General features: G+C 39.7%; 1 protein-coding gene across 3 annotated transcripts in view; it reads left to right on the plus strand.

Annotated features, from left to right (window-relative positions):
* Positions 1–6,073, plus strand: part of Slc25a46 (solute carrier family 25 member 46) — a 28,149-nt gene extending 22,076 nt beyond the window's left edge. For all 3 annotated transcript variants that reach the window (XM_057788512.1, XM_057788510.1, XM_057788511.1), the window contains exon 8: positions 3,530–6,073. In XM_057788512.1, coding sequence (XP_057644495.1) covers positions 3,530–4,108 — 579 coding nt within the window. In that variant the 3' untranslated portion in view covers positions 4,109–6,073. The remainder of the gene's footprint in view (positions 1–3,529) is intronic.
* Positions 6,074–25,459: the final 19,386 nt, after the last annotated feature.

Below are 25,459 nucleotides of genomic sequence, written 5' to 3' on the forward strand. Positions count from 1 at the left end.
GCTCCTTTCATGAACTCCTTTATTTGCTATTACATTCATTTTTGTGTATGTATAGACATATATTCCTAAATATAACCTGCTCAGTCTATATAATGATACTCGTGTGTGTTTTCAGTGCTGAGCATTTGGTATTGGAGAACTATTCCGTGTGCTCTTCCCTGGAGAAGACTATTTATCCTGCTCTCAGTGTTTCTTTGTTGCCTGTTGTTTTTTTGTGTAGGGTTGAGGCTCATGAACCCTTTCCTGTCCACTTTGGCATTTCTGTTGCTGTTATCCTTGATCAGCTCATGTTTAGTCGTGTTGGTTAGACTTGATAGCTGTAGCTTCTGACATGACCAGGAGTCACAATTTTATAGCAAAATCACTGGTCCTCTGCCTTTTACAGTCTTTCACCCCTTCTGCAATTTTTGCTGAACCTTAGGTGTAGGAGTGGTTTGTAAATATATCCATCCTGTGGGACTGATCCACAACTCTTGTATTTTGATTTGTTATATTTTTCTGTAATAGTCTCCATATGATGCAAAAGGTAGTTTCTTTGTTAATGATTGACTTATCTGTGGGTAAGGACAAACATTTGGATTGTTTTTAGTTATTATGCTGATTTAGTAAAGTGGTGGTTGTAGTTTCTGTTATAAGATCCATGACTTTATAACATGGAGTAGTTGGCTAGGTTTCTAGCACTAGATACGGTTTCCCTCTTGCTAGGTCTTAAGTCCAGTTAGAGAGCTATTGGTTACACCAAGGAATGTATGCTACTACTGCGCCCTTAAGGTAATCTTGCCATGCTTGTTGTTGTGGTTCTTATCCAGCATAGCTGAGTTGGACTGTTGGTTGCATCTCTCCTTAGGCAATTTGTGTGGCTACTTGTAGTACCATGAAGCTACTCTTCCAGGAAGAGTTATTCAGGCCAATTCCAGATCAGGGGTCTCTGGGCCCTGTTTCTGAAGTGCATGAAGTCTTCAGCAATAGGGATTACCTTCCCACTTTTGGGGGGAATTTAGGGCAATAGCAATAGGCTGTATGTTTTGAGAGTTTCTTCAACAATTCTGGCCAACAACTCAAAAGAGAACTCAGTCTAGTATTGGGGTTTCTGCTAGGTGGTCTTTGGTTATTGGAGGTAAATGAGAAAAGTTTATTTAAACTATATATGTATATTATACACAGAATTCCATGTATTTTTTTAAAAATATAATTGATAGTATAATTCCTTATAATATTTTCAGATGTCATTATTATTTTAACCCCTCCCTCCTTTTCTGAGTGTACTTTCCTCCCTTCCTAAATAGCCCCTTTCCTGTTTCCATGACCAGACCACCTGTACCCAGCTATTCCTCTTTGCCCTTCTCCCGCATTTTTCTGAATTCACCTTGCTACCCCTTCCCTGTAGAGCCCTCCTTTCCCATTTCCCTAATTAGGTCACCTGTACTCTGCTTTTCTCCCTCTGTTGCTCCCCAACTCGCTGGCAATTTGCTCCAACTAGTACTTCAAGCACAATGTTGAAAAGGATTGGGAATAGTGGACATCCCTGTCTAGTTCTTGACTTCAATGGGATTGCGTCAAGCATTTCTCAATTTAGGAAGATATTGGCTGCACATTTCTTGTAAATAACTTTTATTGTGTTGAGGTTTGTTCTTTCTAGCTCTACATTCTCTAGAACTTTTATAATGAAGGCATGTTGGATTTTCTTCAAAGGCTTTTCTGAATCTTTTGAGATGATGATGTGATTTTTGTTTGTAAGTCTATTTATGTGGTTTAGTACATTATTTACTTGCTACCCTCCCTGCGTTTGAGGGATAAAGCCAACTTGGTCATAGTGGGTAATCTTTTTGATGTATGTATGTATTCTGTTAAGAAGTATTTTATTGAATATTTTTGAGCCTGTGTTCATCAGGGATATTGACTTGTTGTTTCCTTTTTGTTTTGTCTTTACCTGGTATTTGTATTTAGTGATGGTGTCTTTGTAGGAGTAGTTTTAGACTGCTGTCCCTTTTTTGTTTTTGTTGTTGTTTTAAATAGTTTAAGAAGGACTGGCTGTAGATTTTCTTTGATTGTCTGGTAGAATTCTGCTGCAAGTTCATCTGATCCTGGGATGTTTTTAGCTGGAAGGCTTTTTATTACAATTTCAATCTCATTTGTTAGGGTCTGTTTAGGTTGTTGACTTCTTGGTTTAATTTTAGTGATTTACCTAAATCTAGAAATTAATCCATTTCTTTTAGGGTCTCCAGCTTAATGGAGTACAGTTTTTTTTTAAGCAATCATTTATAATATTCTGAATTTTCTTTGTATTATCTGTTTTAATGTTTCATCTTTGATGAATTTTATGATTGTTCTTTCAGATTTTGTATCCTTGGGTTTATCTAGGTAATTCACATTGTCAAACATTTCTGCAGGCTTTTGAGAGAAGATACCAGCTTGATCTGTCATGTAATTGGGATTTTTTTGCAATGAGATCTGGTCATGTGAGCTTCTTTCCTTAGTTCTGAGTCCGATATGGACAGAGTAGATTGAAGTAAAAGAGAGGATGTAGGGGGCAGGTTTGGACTAGAGGTTGGGAATGGTTTGGGTAGAGTGGAGCTGGGGACAGAAGGGACTGGACTGGTGTACAGACTGTGATTCCTGGTCTGAGCCTGGAGAATGGAAGTTAAAAAGGTTGCATATGGTATTGAATGGTCCTGTGGGTGGGGGAGTAGATAAAGAGGGTCCTGGCCAAAGCCCAGGGATATTTTTCTTGTGCAGGCCAAAGTAGGCTAGGACATTGGATGTGGGACCTGCGCGTAGATCTGGCCAGCTGGGGAGGAAGTGTGGATGGGGAGGTCAGGGGGACCTCCAGGGGCTAGACTCTGGAGAAAGATGTGCAAAGTATGGCTGGGTGGGGTAGGTTGGACATGACACAGAAGGTGCCTGTAGGTGGTTGCAGATAGTGCGGGTTCTGGCGGAAGCCTAGAGGCTGGCTGCATTTCAGGCAGGGGTGGCCTAGGCCAGGGTACTGGTTTTAGGAACCAGGCTTAAATTTACCAAGTTGTGGACTGGGATAGACATTGGAACAGTAAGTGGGAAGTGGCTGGTTGGGTGGTTCAGCGAGGAGCTGAAGGTCATTGTAGGTAGACTGCAGGTGGAGCATGTCCTGCTCATTGCTGTCTCTTTTTGATATTTTCTTTGAAAATTGAATCTAGTACTAATCTAATCTCATAGCTGAAGTCAGTAAATCATCGATATTTTCTTCTTTTGTCAGTACATTTATCTCAAAGGGACCTAATAACAGTTCTTTTGATGGCAATTTTTAAAAACTGTTAAGTTGATGGTCCTGGAGAGAGCTCAGGGTAAAGATACACTGACTACTTGCTCTTCTGGAGAGTTCAGTTCTCAGCACTGAGTTCCGGGAGATATGATTACCTCTTCTGGACTCAGTAGGCGGTGCATGCACATGGATACACATGCAGGCAGGACAACCACACTCGTGAAACAAAATAAATCTTTTTTTTTTTTTTTTTTTAATAAAATTGTACCTTTTTCATCATTTTTGTTTCAGAGTGAGATAATCCGAGATAATACTGGCATCCTGGAATGTATTAAAGAAGGGATTGGAAGAGTAATAGGCTTGGGAGTGCCTCACAGCAAACGCCTCCTTCCACTGCTCTCGCTGATCTTCCCGACAGTCCTGCATGGAGTTCTTCATTACATCATCAGCTCCATCATTCAGAAGATTGTCCTCCTAATTCTGAAGAGAAAGACCTATAATAGCCACCTAGCTGAGAGTACTAGCCCCATGCAGAGTATGCTGGATGCTTATTTTCCAGAACTTATTGCTAACTTTGCCGCCAGCCTTTGCTCTGACGTTATACTTTACCCATTGGAAACCGTTCTGCATCGCCTTCATATTCAAGGAACACGCACAATAATTGACAATACAGACCTTGGCTATGAAGTACTTCCAATTAATACTCAGTATGAGGGAATGAGAGACTGTATAAACACTATTAAGCAGGAGGAAGGAGTATTTGGTTTTTATAAAGGGTTTGGTGCTGTTATAATACAGTATACACTGCATGCAGCCATCTTGCAGATTACCAAAATTATTTACTCCACACTTCTTCAGAATAGCATTTGAGATTTAGCTTCTATCATTGGCTGGTCCAAAAGATGTGGTCTGGATAATTTGCTCTGAAATTACAAGTAATAATTAATGTAAAAGGCTGGGTGGAAAGAAGCAGGCTGGGAATTGAGACTGGTAGAAAAGCTCGTGCTGATTATACTGACCTCTCATTTTTCTTAGGTATAAATAGATAGATATATAGCTATATAAATAATACTGGATCGAAACCTTTCCAAAATTGAAAACTCAATAAAGGTAATACTTTAAATTTAAAATGTAAAGTTACATTTTGGTATAGCACTCATGCTGATCCTCGGTAGAAGGAAAAATGTATCAAATATAAAATGAAATTGCAGTGACTTGAATCTATTTTATTGACCTTAATATTTGTTATGTGTTTGTTTAACCTGGATTCAGGTCAGTGTGTTAATTCTTAATGCAGTGTATAGTATCAGGGATTTTTTTCCTTTAAGCAAAACCAATGATTAGATTTGGCACTCGGTAAGCAGGGGTTGAAGGGTTTTAAATTGTATGTAACCTTTTTATTTGCTGTATATATTTATTATATGGATCCATTTGTGTGTGTATGTGTAACTTGGGAACTCCTTCATCCCTGCAAGTTCTCATAGACCAGCTTATTGCATCGAATGGAGGGAGACACTTTCTGCTTGAACATCAAGAGTAAGACATCAAAACGTCAGGAAATAGCTTTCTTATTGCAGTACCCCAGCATTGCAATGCCAGAAACCTGAAACTTTTCATATGCTTGTGACGTTTGGATCATCAGATGATTTTAGAGCCACTTTTAAAGATACCTAACAATCATGGCAGCCATTACTGTTTCCACATTTATCTAAAAGAGCCTTACCTGTCTTTTATTTCTAACAGAACTTATCTTAAAGGGGGCAAAATTAAAGTTCACCTGGGAATTTGGGCTTCTTGCTCCCCATCAATAATGACTGAAATGTTTCTTTCTTTGTGTGTGTGTGTGTGTTTGCGTAAAGTTTTATTCTCCAAATGAGCTAACCCAAAGCTAAATATGAAATATCCTTTGTTACATTTTATTTAAACCTGCTTGGATAAGTACTGAAGAAAAATACAAACCTCATAGGAAAGTTGCCTTTATGTTTTATGAAGGAGAGGGAGAACTTGTTAATCAGTTTAATAAAATAAAGTTGATGTGTTCCTGTGGTGGATTAGACCTTGTAATGAAGTGATATATAGTTCACTGATCATTCATGCAACATTGCAACATTTAACGTTTCATATATCAGTGATCATTCATGCAACATTTAATGTTTTATTTCTTTATGAGCATGATCAAGTTTACAAACACTGAAGTGCAGTGCCTGCAGATGTTGGCCAACCTAGAATGCATGCAAACTAAAACTGGTGTTACATGTTCAATGTTGCAGAGAGTATCAGTGCGCTTGATAAGAACTTAACATGGACAAGGAGAAGCATGAAGTAATGTGTAAGTAAGTGGCTCTCCCCGCCTTGTGTTACTGAAGTAATGTTGTCTGCTGTTTAATTCCTCAAAAAAGGAAAATAAATGCTGTTGATCACATTTTGCACTTATGATTAATCTCTTAAAATACGTTTTTCTCTATCTAAAAGTGGGGCTAAAGTTGTTTTTATTCACTTAAGCATCTAGGTTTGTAGATACTTATAGGCCCCATCCTCAGAATCACATTTTATATACAAGTCAAGGTTGTTTCAGAGAAGAAACCAGAAGATTACGGTTTCCTGAAAATTCCTATAACAGTCTAAATGGAACCAAGTATTTACTAGGTTAATTCTGTGAAATTTTCCATGTATCTAAAGTGTAGATGTTTAAGGATTATTTGTTTGCAGTTATCATGAATTTGATAGTATAAGTTGTTGCATCTGGAGTCTCATTTAACTGTTTTCAGAAATACCCACAAATTACCTTAAAAACTAAAGTTGGAGATTGATAAATAAAGTCCTAATTGTTTGGTGTTTTTTTTTTTCTGCTTTTCTAAATTGGTTAAAACACAACCTTTGAAAGCAAAACATATTTTAGCTGATCAGATGTTTCTCAGTGAATTGAGAAAATAATAGCCATAAGATTCACTTTTTCCTTTTCAAAATTTTCTGTTATCTTATAGAAGCCAAAATCTAGCATCCACTTCCCTGAGATATCCTTCTCCATTTTTATAAATATTTACAGTTTTATTCCCGATTTTATGCCCCGTCTTTGCTTTCCTTCTTTATATCTACTATTTATTTTCGAGTGCTCATTACTTACCTTTCTACTAGTGGTGCAGTTTTATCGCGGGCTCCTCGTGTTCCTCGTACATCTGGTCACTCATGTTTTTCATGGTTTACCTGTCAGCCCCATGTTGCGGCAAAAAAAACCCTTTCTCTAGAGAGGAGGTGTGGGAATTTAGAAATATAGTAAAGAATATGAAAAATGAAAATGAAAATATATAGTATTGGGAGGGAATTTTTCAGTGAGTACTGAAAATTCTGAGATATCCTTCTGAAATTTATTATGGGCCCCTTAAAGTGCCTGATAATAAAGTTACTCAATCCTCTAGATTCAAGGCAGCAGGTGTTATTAAATGCTAAAAGCAAACTAATCTGTGGATCCCAGGCTGGAGTGTTTGGTACCTCACCCAGTGTTTTCAGCAGTGTGATTGGGGAGGTGTCTGACTACTCACAGCTGGCTCTAGGGATGGCTTTATCAAAACTTCACTGCTGGCCTTTCTGTTTCCAAGTAAGCGGCATGATACATCTCTCTTCCCCTCCCTCTCTCGAATAGATTAGCATCTTACTTTTGAATCATTTTCATTGATATAATAATAGTTTGTATAGCAGAGTAGCAAAACCTGTGGTTTGATGTTGACTCATCTTTTATTACCTCAGCCAGGCAGTTTATTTTCTTTTGTTTTTTAAATGTCACACTACCATTTTAAATGTTTTAATAATGAATTATATTTCTCATGCATCATAAAAATAGGATAACTGATGTGGCACACAAAGCAGTGTCTGCTGATGTGGTGAACAAAACAGCATATTCTCTAAGGTAGATTTCTGCATTGTATCTTGTTAAAAAGTCTTAACACTTTTTACACAGCTACCCTGTGGCATTTTTTTTTTTTTTTTTTGAGTAGTCCTGGTGTAGGAGGTCCTTCTGTTTATGTGTTACTTTCATTGGTTAATGCATAAAGAAACCGCCTTGGCCTTTTGCTAGGGCAGGACCTAGGTAGGTGTGGAAAACAGAACTGAATGCTGGGAGAAAGAGTCAGGGAGAACTCAGTACAGAGAGACATTTCATTGTATGGGCTGCTAAGCTAAACTGGCATGTATATTATAAAGGTACCACGATTTCATAATTTGGGTCTAAGGATAAATTGCTTTGGAAAAAAGGTTTCTCTTTTGTTTCCACAGAAGATGAGAACCTGTGGAATACATCCAAACAAATATGGTTTGATAGACCACGCCCTCCTAAAAGGTTGCTGAGAACACCCTCCAAAATTACTTCGCCGAACTGCTGACTGAGATGAATCTAGCACACAGGATACGCCATGAAAGACTTAACAGTGCTCCCAAACAGCAGGAAGTAGTATGGACAAAACTACGCCCATATTCCCAAATATGGTTTATAAATGTTTGTTTACATTTAAAGGGGGATATGCTATAGAGATTTGCATTGGTATGAATCCTGGTTTATTAATACAAATTTAAGGTCAATTTTGTTATATGTATATTTCTGTTCTTGATTAAGCTATTATGATTATGTAGTTCATTTAAAAATGTATAATTAAGAAATATAGGTTAATAGTCATCCTTAATAGTCAAGCTTGTAGTCATGTTAGTTAGATTTTCTAGATGTATAGAGATATATGTCAGATAGATATTCTTTAAATCTTTCAGAGACCTTTAGAATATGGCATTTAAAATGTTTTAATAACTTAGGACTTTTCATGACAATGAAACACACCTGCTCTTGGCAGCACCAGTTACTTCAAGAGGAAGATGGATATTGAAGAGGCTCCTTATGGAGTTTGCTAGCCATTTGGGCAAGAAACTGCTCTTGCCTGTACTGCTTAACTGAACATGTAAAACCTGCAGAGAGATGACTGCTGAACTTGCCTAAAGGTGAGATAATCCTTTGGGGTTCCTGCTTCATGAAAGAGTCTGCAAGACATTCTGCAGAATACAGAAGAAGGTGATTGATGAACTGCCAATATAGGCAGAACTGTCTTTGAAATTTCCTGCTTTGTGGAAAAGTCTGCTGGATACTATGGGCCTGAAGGCTTAAGATAGATGCTCCAATAGTGCAGAAGAACTTTGGGTGACTGTCCGGCAGTGAGATGTCTCTGTCAATTCTAGAGTTTTGGAAGTTGTTTACAATGCACTTCCTGTTTACTTAGGCAGTATTATATCCTTCTGGAGTCCTTGATGGGGTTGAAGAAGTTTAGTGGGAGGATCCAGCTCATTATGGGTGGTGCCATTCCTGGGATGGTGGTTCTGGGATCTATAAGTAAGCAAGCTGAGCAAGCATGAAGAGCAAGCAAGTAAACAACATTCTTTTATGACCTCTGTATCAGTTCCTGCTTCTTGGTTCCTGCCCTGTTTGAGTTCCCATCCTGACTTCCTTCAATGAAGAACAGTAGTTTGAAAGTGTAAGCCAAATAACTCTTTCTCAACTTGTTGTTGGTCATGATGTTTTATCATAGCAATAGTCATCCTAACTAAGACATTTATGGACATAAATATTCTGAAATATACCTGTGCAGTATAATGATACCTGTATGTGTGTTTCCATGGCTTACTGTTTGGTACTGGACAACCTAGAGGCCATGAATCTGAAGGAAAGAAAGAATGGGCCTGCGGGGGGGTGTTGGAAGAAAAAGGAGAAATGTAACTAAATTATAATTTGGAAAATAATTTAAGAACTCAAGAAAAATAAAAATTTCCAAAATATAACATTTTTGTGTGTGTCTGAACTAGTAAGTCTGTGTGCATTGCTTTCTTAGTAGATCCACAGGAACCGCTGTGCTGTACAATCCTGTGTTCTTCTCTTCCAGTAGATCCAGTTCCATTGCTGTAGTGGTACTTCCATTCTCCCAGTGCTAATACACAAATGTGTCTGCTGTGTTGATGGGGGAGAGTCTTTTGTTTTGAGTTGTTTTTATTGGTTAAATAAAGAAACTGCCTTGGCCCTTTGATAGGACAGAAAATTAGGTAGGCGGAGTAAACAGAACAGAATTCTGGGAGAAAGAAGCCGAAGTCAGGCAGTCGCCATGATTCTCCCACCCGACACAGACGCAGGTTAAGATCTTCCCTGGTAAGCCAACTCGTGGTGCTACACAGAATATTAGAAATGGGTTAGATCAATATGTAAGAGCTAGCCAATAAGAGGTTAAAACTAATGGGCCAAGCAGTGTTTAAAAGAATACAATTTGTGTGTTATTATTTTCGGGTATAAAGCTAGCCATGTGGGCGGCCGGGTGCCAGGAACGTAGCCCACCGCTCCTATTACTACAGAGTGGCGCTCAACGTGGTTAACTAATGCCACGTAAAACCTGAGAGGGCTTAAAAAGATGAGAGAGAGAATTTAAGACAGCTTTTTGCTGTTGGTGGGTTGCGTGCTGCAAAGAAATTTTCCTGACTCAGCAACAGGAAAAAACTGGCTGTTTTAAAATGACGGCTTTCTGGGCTGTGCCGCCATTGCAATCTCTGTCTGGTTCCTGCAGGAGACAGAGCTTTTAAATGGAACATTTGGAGTAAAGTCTACACGTAAACAGAATTCTGTATACATAGTAAATAAATAAATCTTAAAAATAGAATTCCTTTTTAAGCTCTCTCAGGTTTTTAAGTGGATTTTAGTTTGCCACGTTGGGTACCATTTTGTAGTGGGAGGCTGCTAGTTTGTTCCTCGCCACTTGGCTAGTTTAGACCTGAAGTAATCACACAGGAACTATATTAAATAAATCACTGCATGGCCCATTAACTCTACCTTCTTATTGGCTAACTCTTACATATTAATTTAACCTATTTTTATTAATCTGTATATCACTGTTTGGCTGTGGCTTACCAGGTAAAATTCCCAGTGTCTGTCACCGGCACAGCTGCATGACTTCTATTCAACTCCTCCCTTCTTTCTCCCATGCTATAGGCCAAGCCAATTTCTTTATTCATTAACCAATAAAAACAACACATAGACTAAAGGACCTCCCACACCACAAAGTTTGGTTTTCTCATGCTATCCCACATTTTTTGTATGCTCCTTTCCTGTGTTTTTAATTTTTTTCTTGTTCCTTGCATATTTGATCTAGTGCCTCTATTCTATCTTCAAGTCCTGATAGTCTGGGGTTTTCAATTCCATCTTCATTTCATCTTGAGTGCTCTTTGTTTCTATCTCTTTATTGAATTCTGTTCTAATGACCCAGATTGTCTTCACCATGTCTATCTGCCTTATGTTTTTGTTTTCTTAGGCATCACTTAGGCTTTTATTTTCCTTAGTGTCCTTTCTCCTTAATTTTATTGAGCTGTTTCTTTCTGTCTTCTTTAGACACCTGGAATTCTCTAACACAATTTATGATTTTTTTTAAATCTGTGTTCTGATATTTATCTAAGTGATTGGAATTCCCAAAAATTATCTCAGAGCTGATAGAAGGGAGATGCTGGCTTGAGCTTTCATACTGTTTGCATATTTGCAATGGGATCTAGCCAATGTAGACTTATTTTGTTTATGTCTGATTTGAACAGAACAGGTTGGGGCACAAAGGAGACTGGATCTAGAGGTTGGATATGGCTTGAATGGAGTGAAGTCAGATGATAGGAAGATGGGGTTGGTAAGCAGATGTGCATCCTGTCCTAAGCCTGGTGCGTAGGTAGATCTGGAGGTTGGATAGGATGTGTGGAGGAGAGAATCAGACAGTTCTAAGTCTAGACTCTAGAGAAGGATATGCAGGCTGTAGCTGGATGGAAGGTTTGGTACAGTGTAGGAGCAGTCTAATAGGTGAAAGGGCAGGCAGGAAAGATCCTGGCAAAAGCCTAGATGCTAGCTGCATGATGCAGTCAAGTGTGGGCAGACTGAGCAGGGTGCGGATGTGGGATCTAGACAAGATCTGGTAGGTTATGGAGAGGGCATGGAGAGGTTATGGAGAGGGTCAGGTAGTATCACTAGGCTAGCCCCTGGAGTAGGAAGTAAACATCTGGCTGGATGGAGAAGCTATGTTTGGTTTGGGAGGAGCATGTGGGTCAGGGCCAGGCAGGGCATGTTCTGGTAGAGTTCTAGTGATTGGTTATGGTGCAAAGCCTATCTTCTTAAGTGCTAATACCAGGTATGAGGTCAGCAAACTCAAAGGTTTATTATTAATCTCTGCATCAGCATGAGTCTGTGGCCTACCAGTAAGGTTCTGGGCATCCTTCTTCGGCAGTTATGTGGTATCTCCCACCCTGACTTCACCTTCTTTCTCCCTGCATTCAGTTTAGTTTTCCCGCCTAACTCTATTCTGCCCTGCCATGGGCCAAAGCAGCTTCTTTATTAAACAATGGTTATAAAATGTATTCACAGCATATAGAGGGGTTTCCCACATCACTAACATCACTCCAGACATATAAACTTCCAAACAATGCCCTGCCCGCTCCACCAGTAGGAAGCAGTCTGACAGTAAAGGATGCCTCCTACTGTGTTTTTGTATAAAGGGTTTGGAATAAAAGAAATTCCTCACTCCCAAATCAAGATTTTAATCCAGTGCCAAGGCTACAAAACAAAACAAAACAAGCAAACACCCCCCCCCAAAAAAAAAAAACCAAAAAACCTTGTTATTTGTGGAATTACAGAAAACAATTCAACTTCTACCACCTCCCCTGGAGCTTGAAGGTTACAGAAAGCAGCAACCTAGCATCTTCCACCCTGCACTGCCTACTCTTGGTGAAGGAATTTGATTCCTCAGACTCTGTGTGCCAAATTCTCCTGTATGCTCAGATGTTGAGTTGTGGGCTTTGTGGCTCCAAGCTGAGACCACCGAAGTCTGCTCTCACCATTGTGAGTCAGACAGAGCCTATTTTTTCATTTTCCCATCACTGACTTATTTCTTACAGAATTGAGGCACAAAATAAAAAATAACCCCAATGGATCTGTTTTTCTAAAAATCTCAGATGCCTGAAATAGATGAGCGGACAGGAAGGAAGGTTAAGTTCACACAAGCACGGTATGTCATCCTAGGCATCTCAGGCCTTAAAGGAATTGCGCAAGGAAAAAAAAACGCTACAGGGTAAGAGATTCGCATAAAGACACAAGGGGAAACTATCAGGAAGCAAAAAGATGAGGGGAATCATTTTTAATGCTTTCATTAGACATATGGATAAACAGGAAGCATGATAAAGAACTCTGTCAGGCAGTCGCGCTTCTACACCTGAAGATTTATGATCAGTAGGTGGGTCAAATTCTCTCCTCACAAGTGGAGAGTAGATGAAGGTGTGCCTGGGACTCAGAAGGCAAAATTACAAGATAAAAACAGAGAGACAGAGAGGAGGAATAGGAGAAACAGAGCAAGAAGAAAGATGAAAAAAAGAAAAGCAGCAATCCTAGGCTGTCCTTGTGAAACTGCCTGGGAGCTATGCCTGTCTATATTTGCATAAAAAGTTAGCTGCCTGTGCTGAATGCTTGGAGGACCTTGGCATTATCAGTCACCAGTTGGAAAATTCTGTAGCTGCTTACTTTATTTTTCACACCCAGTAATGAAGTACAGAAGCCTTCAAGGTCTGGAAATAAATATCTCTGTTCTTCCCCAGGAAACACTTCAATTAGCAAATAACTGGAACTGCGTCATTACCATTTAATTTTCTAGGCAGTTCCAATGGCACCTGGAAGATAATAAAAAGATGTTGATATTATTCATATCTTTAACTGCTCCTATTAGCATGGTTTCCTCTATCCTGTGGGCAAAATTTTTAACACTTGGCTGGGCATACAGTAGAAAAAGGAGTCATAATAATCCAGACTGAAATACTCTTCTAAGTACCCATTACATCGAATAGCTATAAGCAACAATATACCTTTGCAATAAAACCTATTTACTGGTAAAAATTAAAATTGCCTTAATGGTTTTATAGCAGTCACACAATTAAAATAATTACACCATCTTGCAGTTGTTCTGATGAGTCTGGGTGCAAAATAAAGTAAAAGAGAGGAAAACAAAAAAAGCCTACATTCCAAAAGCTAATACAAGAACTCTATAACAGGGACCAGAGCTGCCCTCTTTCTTGCAAAGCCATTTTTTGGTCATCTGAGTACAGAGTGCCCTTCTGTACACATGCACAAAGAATCATCACCCCACACTGTTGATAAAGCTTTCTAGAACATTGTTTATGTGTTATGTCTGTTTCCTTTGGAAATCTCTTTGTCTTGACTTAGCATGTTTTGTCAACAAGCTAGACATTTCCTGGCCATGCTCAAAAATTATTTATATGGAACCCAGAAAACTGAGTCTCTCATAATTTCCATAGGTTTTATTCGATTGTAGACTTTTAATTAGTTTCAGATAAATAATTTTGGATTCCAAGACTCATTATGAACTTGTCAATGGCATTTGTGGACTCAGGTTTTTGTGATAGCCTCTAGGAGAAAAACAGACAATATGCATATCTCTATATATGGTCATTTAGTTCAAGTGAATTGCCATCCCCTTTTTATTAACATACATAATTTAATAACGTGAGTTGGAAAGAAGATAAGATAAACACAAAATCAAATGTAATTTTCAAACTGGCACTGGCTAGGTGGTCCTTGAATGTAAGACCATTTATTTCTTTATCACACACATTCCAAATATCTCTAGCAAGCTGAAAATCTGATACTTGTAAAATGAGAAGTGAATAAGGCATAATCCCCAGCATCGAGAAGCCATTCATACACTCTGGGAAAAACTGGAACATGAGGTAGTTATTCTGTTTGAACTCTCTTAAGGTACAGTGCATTAATTTCTGATCTTTTCATAATAGCTAGGAAGTGGGAACGACCCAAATGGATAACAAAAATGTGATACATAAACACCATGGAATACTACTTAGCTGCAAAGAAAATGAAATCATGAATTTTGCAGGAAAATGAATAGAACTAGAAGAAATAGCATTGAGTGAAGTTACCCAGATCCCACATGATGAACATCACATGTTCTCTCACATGGAGGCTCCTAGCTCCAAATTTTTAGATATGTGCACTTGCCTGGAGCAACTGCAGAAACCAGGAAAGCAAGATAGGGCCATTGCCAGTGGTTTGGGAACAATAGAAAGGGAACAGCAGGGTACAGGTGATCTGAGCTGATAAATGGGAGGACTGATATTTAGGGAGGCCAATAGAGAAGAAGGTGGAAGGAGGGAACCGGGATACAAGTGATTTGATCTGGGAAGTGGGGGAAATGTAGGGCTCTTTAGTGAAGGGAGAGTGAGATAGAATAGGAAGAAGTAGGGAGGAGGGCAAAATAATAATAAAGATGTTTGAAAGAGTCATGAACACATACTATTGGCTATTTATCTCAAATAGTTACAATACATGTAATTCCGTATATAAATATACATATTTTAAAGCATACTTTTCTCACCTGGCCCAACAAAGCTCCCTCCAAGAGCTTACATTTGCCCTTTCAATTTCTGTGAAGACGTTTTTGGATTTTTGAAGGGGATTGCATTGAATATGTAGATTGTGTTCAGTAGGATGGTCATTTTACTATATTAGTTCTACTGATCCATGAATATGGGAGATCTTTCCATATTTAATTTCCTTCTTTTAGCATCACAGAGTTTTTATTATACAAGTTTTTACTTGTATAATAAGTCTTTTTTTTTGAGGCTGTTGTGAAAGACATTATTTCCCTGATTTCTCTCTTCATCTGTCATTTGTGTATAGAAAAGTTATTGACTTTTAGGGTGGTAATTTTATGTCCTGCTATTTTGCTGAAAATGTTTATCAGCTGTGCATGTTTCTTGGTTGAGTGTTTTGGGTCTTTTATTTATAAAATTTTATCATCTTCAACTCAGATACTTTGACTTTTTCCCTTCCTACTTGTATTCCCTTACTCTCCTTCAGCTGTCTTGTTGCTCTAGCTAAGACTTCAAGTATTATATTGAATATGTATGGAGAGAGTGGACATCCTGTTCTTATTTCTGGTTTTAGTGGAAATGCTTTGAGTTTCTCTCCATTTATGTTGATGATGGGTGTGGACTTGCTGTATATTGTCTTTATTTTATTGAGATAGGTCCCTTGTAACCCTAGTCTCTCCAGGACTTTTATTGTGTTGTGACCTTGGATGTTATTGAAGTCCTTTTCTGCATCTAGTGATAAAATCATGTATTTCTGTCTTTCAATCTGTTTAAGTGGCAGATTAAATTTTTTGACTTACCTGTGTTGAGCCATCCTTGCACTTCTGGTATGAAGCCAACTTGAGTGTGGTGGGTTATCTTTATGATAAGTTTTTGGACACAGTTTGCAAGTATTTTATTGGGAAACTTTTCATCTGTGGTCGTTAGGTCTGTAATTTGCTTTCTTTTTGGGGTCTTTGTATGGTTTAGATATCATAGTAATTGTGATAAGAATTAGGCAATTTTTTTTTTCCAAGATAGGGTTTCTCTGTGTAGCTTTGGAGCCTGACCTGGTACTGAGTCTGTAGCTCAGACTGGCCTTGAACTCACAGAGATACACCTGCTTCTGCCTCCCAAATTCTGAGATTAAAGGCCTGTGCCACCGCCACCTAGCTGAATCAGGCAATGTTTGTAAAAAGAATTAGGCAATGTTTCTTCAGGTTATATTTTGAGGAATAATTTTAGGAGTGCTGATGTTAACTCTTCTTTGAAGGTCTTGTAGATCTGATCTGAAACCATCTGGTCCTGGACTTCTGTTGGTTAGGACACTTTTACTTTGTTACTCTCTCTGGATCTTAGGTAAGTGTGGTGGCTGTGGTAGATAGTGCTTCTATATGTCAGTGGGTGGCAGAGAGAAATAGAGCTGGGTTAGGAGAGAAAATCAAAAGGGACTTCAGGAAAGAGCTAAGGGGATCCTGTCCACACCAACAGGCAGGGTCCTCTGGGAGTTGGAGCTGTGGCAGGAGGAAGGACCACAGTAAGTGTGTTGAAGGGAGACAAAGAACAATCTGGAGAGACAGTGATGAGAGGGCTTGGGAACCCTGAGCCTAAACCAAAAGTTGGAGTCTCCAGAGGATGGAGATGAGGTGGAGGAGGGCACTGAACGCAGGCCGTACTGGCTAATGGTGAGAAAGGAGAGATCATGATGGAGAACACGGTGTCAGTCACCTGCCTGAGTCCCCATTATGAGTGTCCACTGAGGTAGGCTCCAGGTAGACAGCATTTCTAGGATTCTGTGGCTGCTGCCAAGGAATGGGAAAGAAGGGTTGAGAGGATCCCCAGGAAGGAGGAAAGCTGTGCCCTAAAAGGTTCTGCGGAATCTCCAGGGAGTTGGAATAATGTGGCAATGTTCTAGAGATTATTGACTCTTATGAAGAGTTCAGGTGCAATTAATTAATAGTGGGACTGAGGCTTTATATATAAAATATTGATGTCTTTGCCCATCAAATGAAAATAACTACTGTGGTGGTTTGATGGTTTGAATAGAAATCCTCCCAGCACACACATCCCCTCCCTCCAGGCTCACAGTTTTGAACACTTGACTCCCAACTCTTTGTGATGCTGTTTGATGAGGTTATGAGGAGGTGCTGCCTTTATGGAGGAAGTATCTCATTGGGAGTGAACTTTAAGAGTTTCTAGCCTTCTGCAACTTCTTGTTTGCTGTCTTTGATCGAAGAATGTTCCCCGTTTCTTGCTTTGGCTGACTGCCTCCCCAACCATTGTGGACACTTACCCTGGAACTTTGAGACCCAAATAAACTCTTCCTTCTTCAAGTTGTATTTGGTCATGGTGTTTAATCAGATCAACACCCAAGCAACTGATGCAATTACTGACAATACAAAATAGAAATAAAATACTTGATAGAATGAGTGTAAACAAGTGTGTGGATAAGGAGCAAAATGTGATAAGCATGCATTTTATGGTAGCCTTAAGAGTAGAGCACATATTTCATGGTTTGTACTCTCAAACAGTTCAGAGAAAACAATGCGGTTGGGGATAAGAATCCATATGAGCAGGGCGATGGTGACGCATGCCTTTAATCCCAGCACTTGGGAGGCAGAGGCAGGTGGATCTCTGTGAGTTTGAGACCAGCCTGGTCTACAGAGCTAGTTCCAGGACAAGCTCCAAAGCCACAGAGAAACCCTGTCTCGAAAAACCAAAAAAAAAAAAAAAAAAACACCGAAAAAAAAAAAAGAATCCATATGAAGAGGAAATGCAGCAAGCAAATAAGACTGAATGTGAACAGTAGATAAAGCTGGATAAAAGAAGACGAATGGTTCTTTTCTTTTCCCATATTATGTAAGTTAAGAAACCGGTTATTTAAGGCAGTTCAGAATTTAATGGCATAATGAACCCATGATGGATAATGTGGTACAATAAAATATGTGCTTATTCATCATCCCCGGGAATTCCTGGTGCAGAACTTCCCAAACCTGAAGTTCTCTGGTGGGACGAATACACTTTGTGCTAATAGCATGACAAACGAGTTCCCTAATAGCCTCAGGCTGACAATTGGTCACCAGAAAGACATACTATGTGATTATAAGTAAGAAATTTAGTACTGTTGATAGAGGAGAAAATCAGTCTAGTTGACGAGAGTGAAAACTCCATGAATTTGAACTATATGGTTTAAAAACAAACAAGCAAGCAAACAAACCCCACAGATTCAAACAATCTTGAAAATGCATTGTAAGATTTTTACAGAATGACAGCTTCTGGAAAAGGTGCCCACAGTTACACCGTTTACTGTGAATTATGTTCAAGGCTGTGAGGGTTAAATGATTCTCTACCAAAGTATTAGGTGCTCTCTCAATAACTAGACTTTGTGGGAAATCGAGTTCTACATAGCACAGGTTGGCAAAGTTAGTGATGTCTAAGGCCACTTTGCACTTATCTGGGCAGAGGTTCAGCTACATATTTGCCTAAGATCTGACTCCCTAGATCTCCTAATTTCATTTTAAGTGTCTTAATCCACTACTATGTCATTTAAAAAATATATTTTAAAATTTTATTTAAAAATAAACAAAACTATATTTTATTTTACATGCCAAATCCAGTTCCCATTCCCCCCCTTCCTCCTGCTCACTCCCACTTTCCCTCACTGCACCCCCCATCCACTCCTTAGACAGTATAAGGCTTCCCATGGGGAATTAAAGTCTAGCACATTGCTTTGAGGCAGGACCAAGGCCTTCCCCACTTTATCTAGGCTGAGCAAAGTATCCCTCCAAAGAGAATGGGTTTCAAAAAACCAGGACAAGCAGTGGGGATAAATCCTTACCAGTGGCCCCACAGTCGGCCCCAGCCATACAACTGTCACCCACACGCAGAGGGCCTAGTTTGGTCCTATGCTGGTTCCCTTGCTCTCAGACCGGAGCTGGTGAGCTCCCATTAGCTCAGGCAAGCTGTTTCACTACTTTGTCATTTTAATTTATTCTTTTAGTTTCTTGACAGAGCAGTCACACTCCCAGAGTGAAGGTGTGACGGCTGAAGATGGAAGAAGTCCAGTAAGAATTATGGACATCCATGTTTGACGGTGCCTCACAGCTATTTGGTAAATACACTAATGTACGGGGATTAAGTGTACACTGACTCTTCAGAATAAGGTAAAAAAATTGTGTGTTCTGAAACTTTCTAGATTTTGCCCTATACTTAAGAGTTCTATAAGTTACTCTACAAAACTGTCAAGCCCGAGAAGGCCACAGAGCTCTGGAAGTCAGAAGGGCAGGTCACTATGGAGACACGTGACACATATCTAAAGTGAGATCAGCAATGTACCTGTTGCCAGAACAGAACTAAACTGTAGCTCACCCAGTTACTATCAGCAAATTATTGACAAAACATTTATAGAATTGAGGTGTGCAGTAAGTAACGACTGTCCCATTCTTATGCAGTGGCCCTAGAATTTGGCGTCACCTCTCGTTGCAGGGGCTCTAACATCTGCATTTGTGGTGCCCATTCAAGCAGTCACCGTGGAATTCTGAAACCCTGGATCCCGTATGCTACATGTCTGACTGATACACTATGGACTCATCTCCTTAGAGGAACATTATTTTCTTCTTTGCAACATGAAACCTCTAGGAACTAAACACGGTATATAGCCAAGTGTGTGACAGTCCCCAAGATGGCAGAAGAGTCCATGGATACCCACGAAAAAGTCCAGGAAATGCTTTCTCACTTTCCACTTCGGAATGCTAATTACTTCAAACTGGGGACATTGGTGAGCAGCAAGGGAGGCATTTCCTCTGAATATTTTTGTCTACCTGTAGAAAGACTAACAAATTATATGTCGTAAATCTCTCCATAAGAATTTCAGCAACAGCTGGACGGTGGTGGCGCACGCCTTTAATCCCAGCACTTGGGAGGCAAAGGCCTGTGGATCTCTGTGAGTTTGAGGCCAGCTTGGTCTACAGAGGGAGTTACAGGACAGGCACCAAAGCTACAGAGAAACCCTGTCTTGAGAAACCAATAAACAAAACAAAACAAAACAAAATCTCAGCAACCAAGAAATATTTATTTCTCTTATAGGAGAAAGACCAGAGGGTTTTTCTATGTAGCAGCTCTGACTGTCCTGGAACTCATTCTGTAGATCAGTCTGGCCTTGAACTCACAGAGATCTGCCTGACTCTGCCTCCCAAGTGCTGGGATTAAAGGTGTCCACCACCGCCTCCAAGCTTCCTTTTAATTTAAAAAAATTTTAAATTAGGCCGGGCGGTGGTGGCGCACGCCTTTAATCCCAGCACTCGGGAGGCAGAGGTAGGCGGATTTCTGTGAGTTCGAGACCAGCCTGGTCTACAGAGCAAGTTCCAGGGCAGGCTCCAAAAAACCACAGAGAAACCCTGTCTCGAAAAACCAAAAAAAAAAAAAAAAAAAAAAAATTTTAAATTAAATTTTTTCATTTATTTTACGTACCGACTACAGTTTCCCCTCCCCTTTCCCCTCCTGTCCCCTCCCTACACTTCTGTTCTTATTCCTCATCTTCATCCTCTCCTCTTCAATCGCCATTCAGAAAGGGGCAGATCTCCCGTGGGAGTCAACACAGCACGGCACAACAACTTGAGGCAGGATCAAGCTCCTTTCTCTGCGTCAAGTTGGGCAAGGCAACCCAGATTGGGGATTAGGTTCCCCAAAGTCCAGTTCCAGCACCAGGAACAGGTTCTGATTCCACTGCTAGGACTCCATGAAAGACCAAGCTACACAACTGGCACCCATATGCAGAGGGCCTAGGCTGGTCCCAGGCAGGCTTCCTGTCTGTCCAGAGTTGGTGAGCTCCTAGGAGCTCAGTTCAGCTGTCTCTGTGGGTTCCCTGTCATGACCCTGACATCCCTGGCTTGTACAATCTTTCCTCTCTTCAACAAAATTTCTGGAGCTTGGCCCAGTGCTTGGCTGTGGATCTCTGCATCTGCTTCCATCAGTCACTGGATGAATCCTCTCTGATGACAATTAAGATAGTTACCAATCTGATTACAGGAGAAGGCCAGTTCAGGCACCCTCAATGCTATTGCTAGGAGTCTTAACTGGGGTCATTCTTGTGGATTCCTGGGAGTTTTCCTGGCACCAGGTTTCTCCCTAACCCTCAAACGGACCGCCCCTCATAGAGATATCTCTTTCATTATTCTCCACATCCATCCCACCCAAACCCACCCAACCTGATCCCTTATGTCGTCCCCTCCCCCCAGTTTACTCAGGAAGTCTCATCATCCATGCATCCCTCTTTGGGCCCTTCTTGTTACCGAGCTTTTCTGGGGCCGTGGCTTATATACTGGTTACCCTTTACTTTTCAGCCAATATCCACTTACAAGTGAGTGCACACCACGCTTATCTTTCTGGGTCTGGGTACCTCTCTCAGGGTGATTTTTTCTAGTTCTACCCATTTGCTTGCAAATTTGAAGATGTCATTGTTTTTTACTGCCACGTAGTACTCCATTGGGTAAAAATGTACTACACTTTCTTTATCCATTCTTTGGTTGAAGGGCATCTAGGTTGTTTCCAGGTTCTGGCTATTATGAATAACTCTGCTATGAACATAGTTGAGCAAGTGTCCTTGAGGTTTTATTGAGCACACTTTGGGTATATGCCCAAAACATGTATAGGTAGGTCTTAAGATTGATTCCCAGTTTTCTGAGAAACTGCCATACCTATTTCCAAAGTACTGCCTAGCTTCTTAAAACTCATTTAATGCCCCCTAAACTCTACACATGTCATCTTCCTTCTCCCTTATGAATAGGGTGCAGTTTGCAGATGCCTGAAGTTTGAGATGCTCACTTCTCCTCCATGGCAGTTTGCTTACCTTCAGTTGATTTCACAGACTCAGTCACTGAACTCAGAGAGAAGTCAGAAAACTTTCCCTCTGACATTTGTATGATTTTCTTCAATCCTCTCATCTATTGCTTCTTGTCTCATTCTCCTGTGGTCAGAAGTGTGGTGTGCATTATAATCACTTTGTGATTTGTTCAAGTTTTGGACACTAGAAAAGCCCAAATTTTAGAACACATGTTCACCTCGTATTTTTTTCTTGCCTCCTCCTTACAGGCAGATAGAGGTTATTTCCTTTCTGAATGTTAAATCAGTGTGTAAATATGTAATAAGTAATTGATTGGCATATTGTTAACATTTAACTTTTCATATATAGACTGATAATTGACTATAGTATTTGAATGTCCTTCTTCTAAATTCCTTATGACTTTGTTTAAAAGAAGTACATAAAAAAGATACCCGAAAGCTGAAAGTCTGTTTTTCTTTGTATGGAATGAGGAGAAAAAGAATTTGAAGCTATTTCAACTACATAGGCTTAAAAGACAAGGTATAATATTTGATCAATACTAGAGTGTTTAAGCTTTATGCTATGGAAAACAAAGCCTATTCACATCTTTTAAAAGGGGAACAGATGCTATCTGACCTGTGATCCATGAAGATAAATTGGAGTGCAGATGAAAGGAGGGTATTGTAGAGGAGAGACAAAAGAGTGTCAGCAACCATTGTTTCAGTAACTTGGGTAAGATACAGCTATAGTTTATATACTGAATATCTCCAGTCTGTTTTAAAATTGTCCTCATTGTATTGCCATTGGAAAGTTGTGGAAACTTTAGTTAGCAGACCCTGGGTCACTGGGGATATATCCTAGAAAGTGAATGGGATCTTGGTCCCTTTGTCTTTTATGGCTTCCTAGTTCGTGATATGAGTAACTGCCTCCACTATACACACCAGACAAGATGTACTGCCTCCCAAGGATTCAACGCATCAGAGCTCCCTGATATGGAAGCCAATGCAAAGCTTTTTTTCCTTCGTAAGTCTTTTCTCTTCATAAGATGCCTCAGGTATGTTCTTATTATGATTGAAAAAAATGCAGAGATGGTGAGCATCTGAGCAGATCTACAGCCATAGCATGGACTGTGTAGTAGTATCCCATTACTTGTTGGTGGCAGGGAAGGGGAACAGTCTAAAATGATGTCGAATTATGGAAAGAAGGAAATCATGCTTTTTAATGGAGAAGATAGTTTTAATGGGGATATTCCTAAGTAGGATAGTGGCTTTAGAGAACATTGGAACAGTTGGACATGGCAGTAACATTGGATTAAGACCAATTGAGTGGGTTGATAAGAAACCCAACAGATAAGTAATTGTTATAGTTTCTTCTTTCAATTGTTAGTAAATGGTGCCTTGTCTCTACAGCTTTAAGGCTTAGAACGGCATCCTTTCTTTGAAAGAAGATTTGGATTCTCAGTGTGTATGAGTGATGGATTTCTTCATGAATTTCATTATCCCTCAGTGAGGTATGGTTTGAATAAGACATATGTAGTTGATGATTCTTTACTAGGGTTGTACCATATCTGTATCGCATATAAATGCACCAACTGTGACTCAGTCATTAAATGTGCTTGGAGACTGTCAAAATTGTCATCTTTATGGCAATCAAGAATATTTTGTCAATGTATATGCAGAAGTTTAGGCATCAGGTATGTGATTTTTTTTTTTTGTTTAACTTTCTTTTAAAGAGAACAATGTAGGAACCAGCCTTACTTTCCTTGGGTTTCCTGTGTAACTGACTTTTACAACCCAAGCTAATGCACAGCTGTAATCTTGTTATATAGTCTTTCATTCTCCTGATCCAGAACAGTGTCATTTGCTGAAAGTAGCAAACACAGAAGTTGAAACAAGTCCTCTAAAATGAATAGCCACCATAAACATTAAAAACAACACCCATAGTTATTGGCTGATGAGCAATGATGTGTGTAGTACTGTTTATCTGGGTCAGTCAGAGTCAGTGCTTAATCCCTTGTAAAACTCTAAAATATTTCTGTAAAGTACTCCTCATTCCTCACATGTGATGCTTTCTATGTTGTTCAACGAAGATAGAATAAAGCCCTAGTTAGGTGCAGACACACATAGGCAGAACAATAAAGACAGAGTGAAGCCCTTTGTTAGGCACGGACATACACAAGGCAGAACAATAAAGATAGAGTGAAGCCCTCTGTTAGGTACGGATATACACAAGGCAGAACAATAAAGACAGAGTGAAGCCCTCTGTTAGGTATGGACATATACAAGGCAGAACAATAAAGACAGAGTGAAGCCCTTTGTTAGGCATGGACATACACAAGGCAGTACAATAAAGACAAGGTGGAACCCCTTGGTTAGGTGCAGACACACACAGACAGAAGACACAGGCACACACAGACACAGGGACACATTCAGCAGAAACAGGCAGGCAGGCCCAGATTCAGAGTCATACCACACACCGAATGGAAGACACAAGAAGCAAGAAGTAGAGAATTTACTCTTTGTTAAATGACTCCAAGAGGCTTTTATTTCTTAATGTGAAGCTGGTGTATGCCTGTTTATTCAGAGATAACCACTAATGTGTTTGATCCATACACTATTTTATCTCAAAACTAACATAATGATATTGATTATGTTATAGTTATTACAGCTAATCCTGTTTGGAGCATTTATATGCCTTTAAAATAGTATTACTATTTTAATGAGTTATGTATTCTTATAGAACGAGTGAATATGACCTTCATGCACTGTGCTAAACTCTTTCTATTGTGGAATTCTGTTATGAGATTTAATGAGCAAAACAACTCTGAACCTTCATCCAGCAATTGATGGAAGCAGAGGCAGAGATCTGCAGTGGAGCTCTTGTCTGAGCTCCCAAAGTCCAGTTGAAGAGTGGGAGAAGTGAGAATATGAACAAAGAGGTCAAGATCATGATGGGGACACCCACTGAAACAGTCTACCTGAGCTAATGGGAGCTCATCAACTTCAGCAGGACAGGGAAGGAACAAGCATAGGTCCAAACTAGTCCCTCTGAATGTGGGTGTATGGCTGGGGCAGACTAAGGTGTCACTGGCAGTGGCACCAGGATTTACTCCTACTGTTTGTACTGACTTTTTGGAAACCTATTCTCTTTGGATAGATACGTTGCTCAGCCTAGATATAGTGGGGAGGGCCTTGGGCCATCTCTAAAGCAATGTACCTTACCATCTCTGTGGAGTGGATGGATGGTGGGGTGGGGGTGGGGATTAAATGGAGGGAATGGGAGGAGGGAAGGAAGTGGGAATTTGGATTGGTATGTATAATGAAAAAAGATACTTTGTTCTCTTTTTTTTTTAAAAATTAAAATAAAATAAAATAAATAAATAAGAAAAGAAAAAAATTACAACTTCGCATTAGCTTGGGTTATAAACGTTGGCAAACATGGGAAATCCAAGTAAATAAGACTGGTGGTTGTGTCGTTCTCTTAAGCGCAGGTTAAATAACCGGGCTGAACACACAATAGGATCACAGTTTTAATGACCTGAAAATATATTATTAACTCTGCTGTGAGCTCCAGAGAAAGTCCTAGTCTCTTAGGAATAAGATATTTTTTTTTAAAAATCATGATGCATTGTCATATATAAGCATCTTAGACATATCTAAATTAGAAAATTAGCACGTATAAAGGCAGCAAATCTGCAACACGCGAAAATGTCGGTCCATATGCAACTCTTTTCTAGCTAAATTCCTTCCTTCCTTCCTTCCTTCCTTCCTTCCTTCCTTCCTTCCTTCCTTCCTTCCTTCCTTCCTTCCTTCCTTCCATTTATGGAAGAACAGATTGTGTCTATGTGTAGAGGTCTGAATGAGAAATGCCCCCCATAGAGTCTGGTATTCAAACACTTGGTTCCCAGTTGGTGATGTTGTTTGAGGAGGTGTAGCTTTGGTGGAGAAAATATTTCATTACGAGTGGGCTTTGAGAAAATGTAACCT

The sequence above is a fragment of the Chionomys nivalis genome, chromosome 14 (genome assembly GCF_950005125.1).
Source record: "Chionomys nivalis chromosome 14, mChiNiv1.1, whole genome shotgun sequence".
Taxonomy (NCBI): Eukaryota; Metazoa; Chordata; class Mammalia; order Rodentia; family Cricetidae; genus Chionomys; species Chionomys nivalis.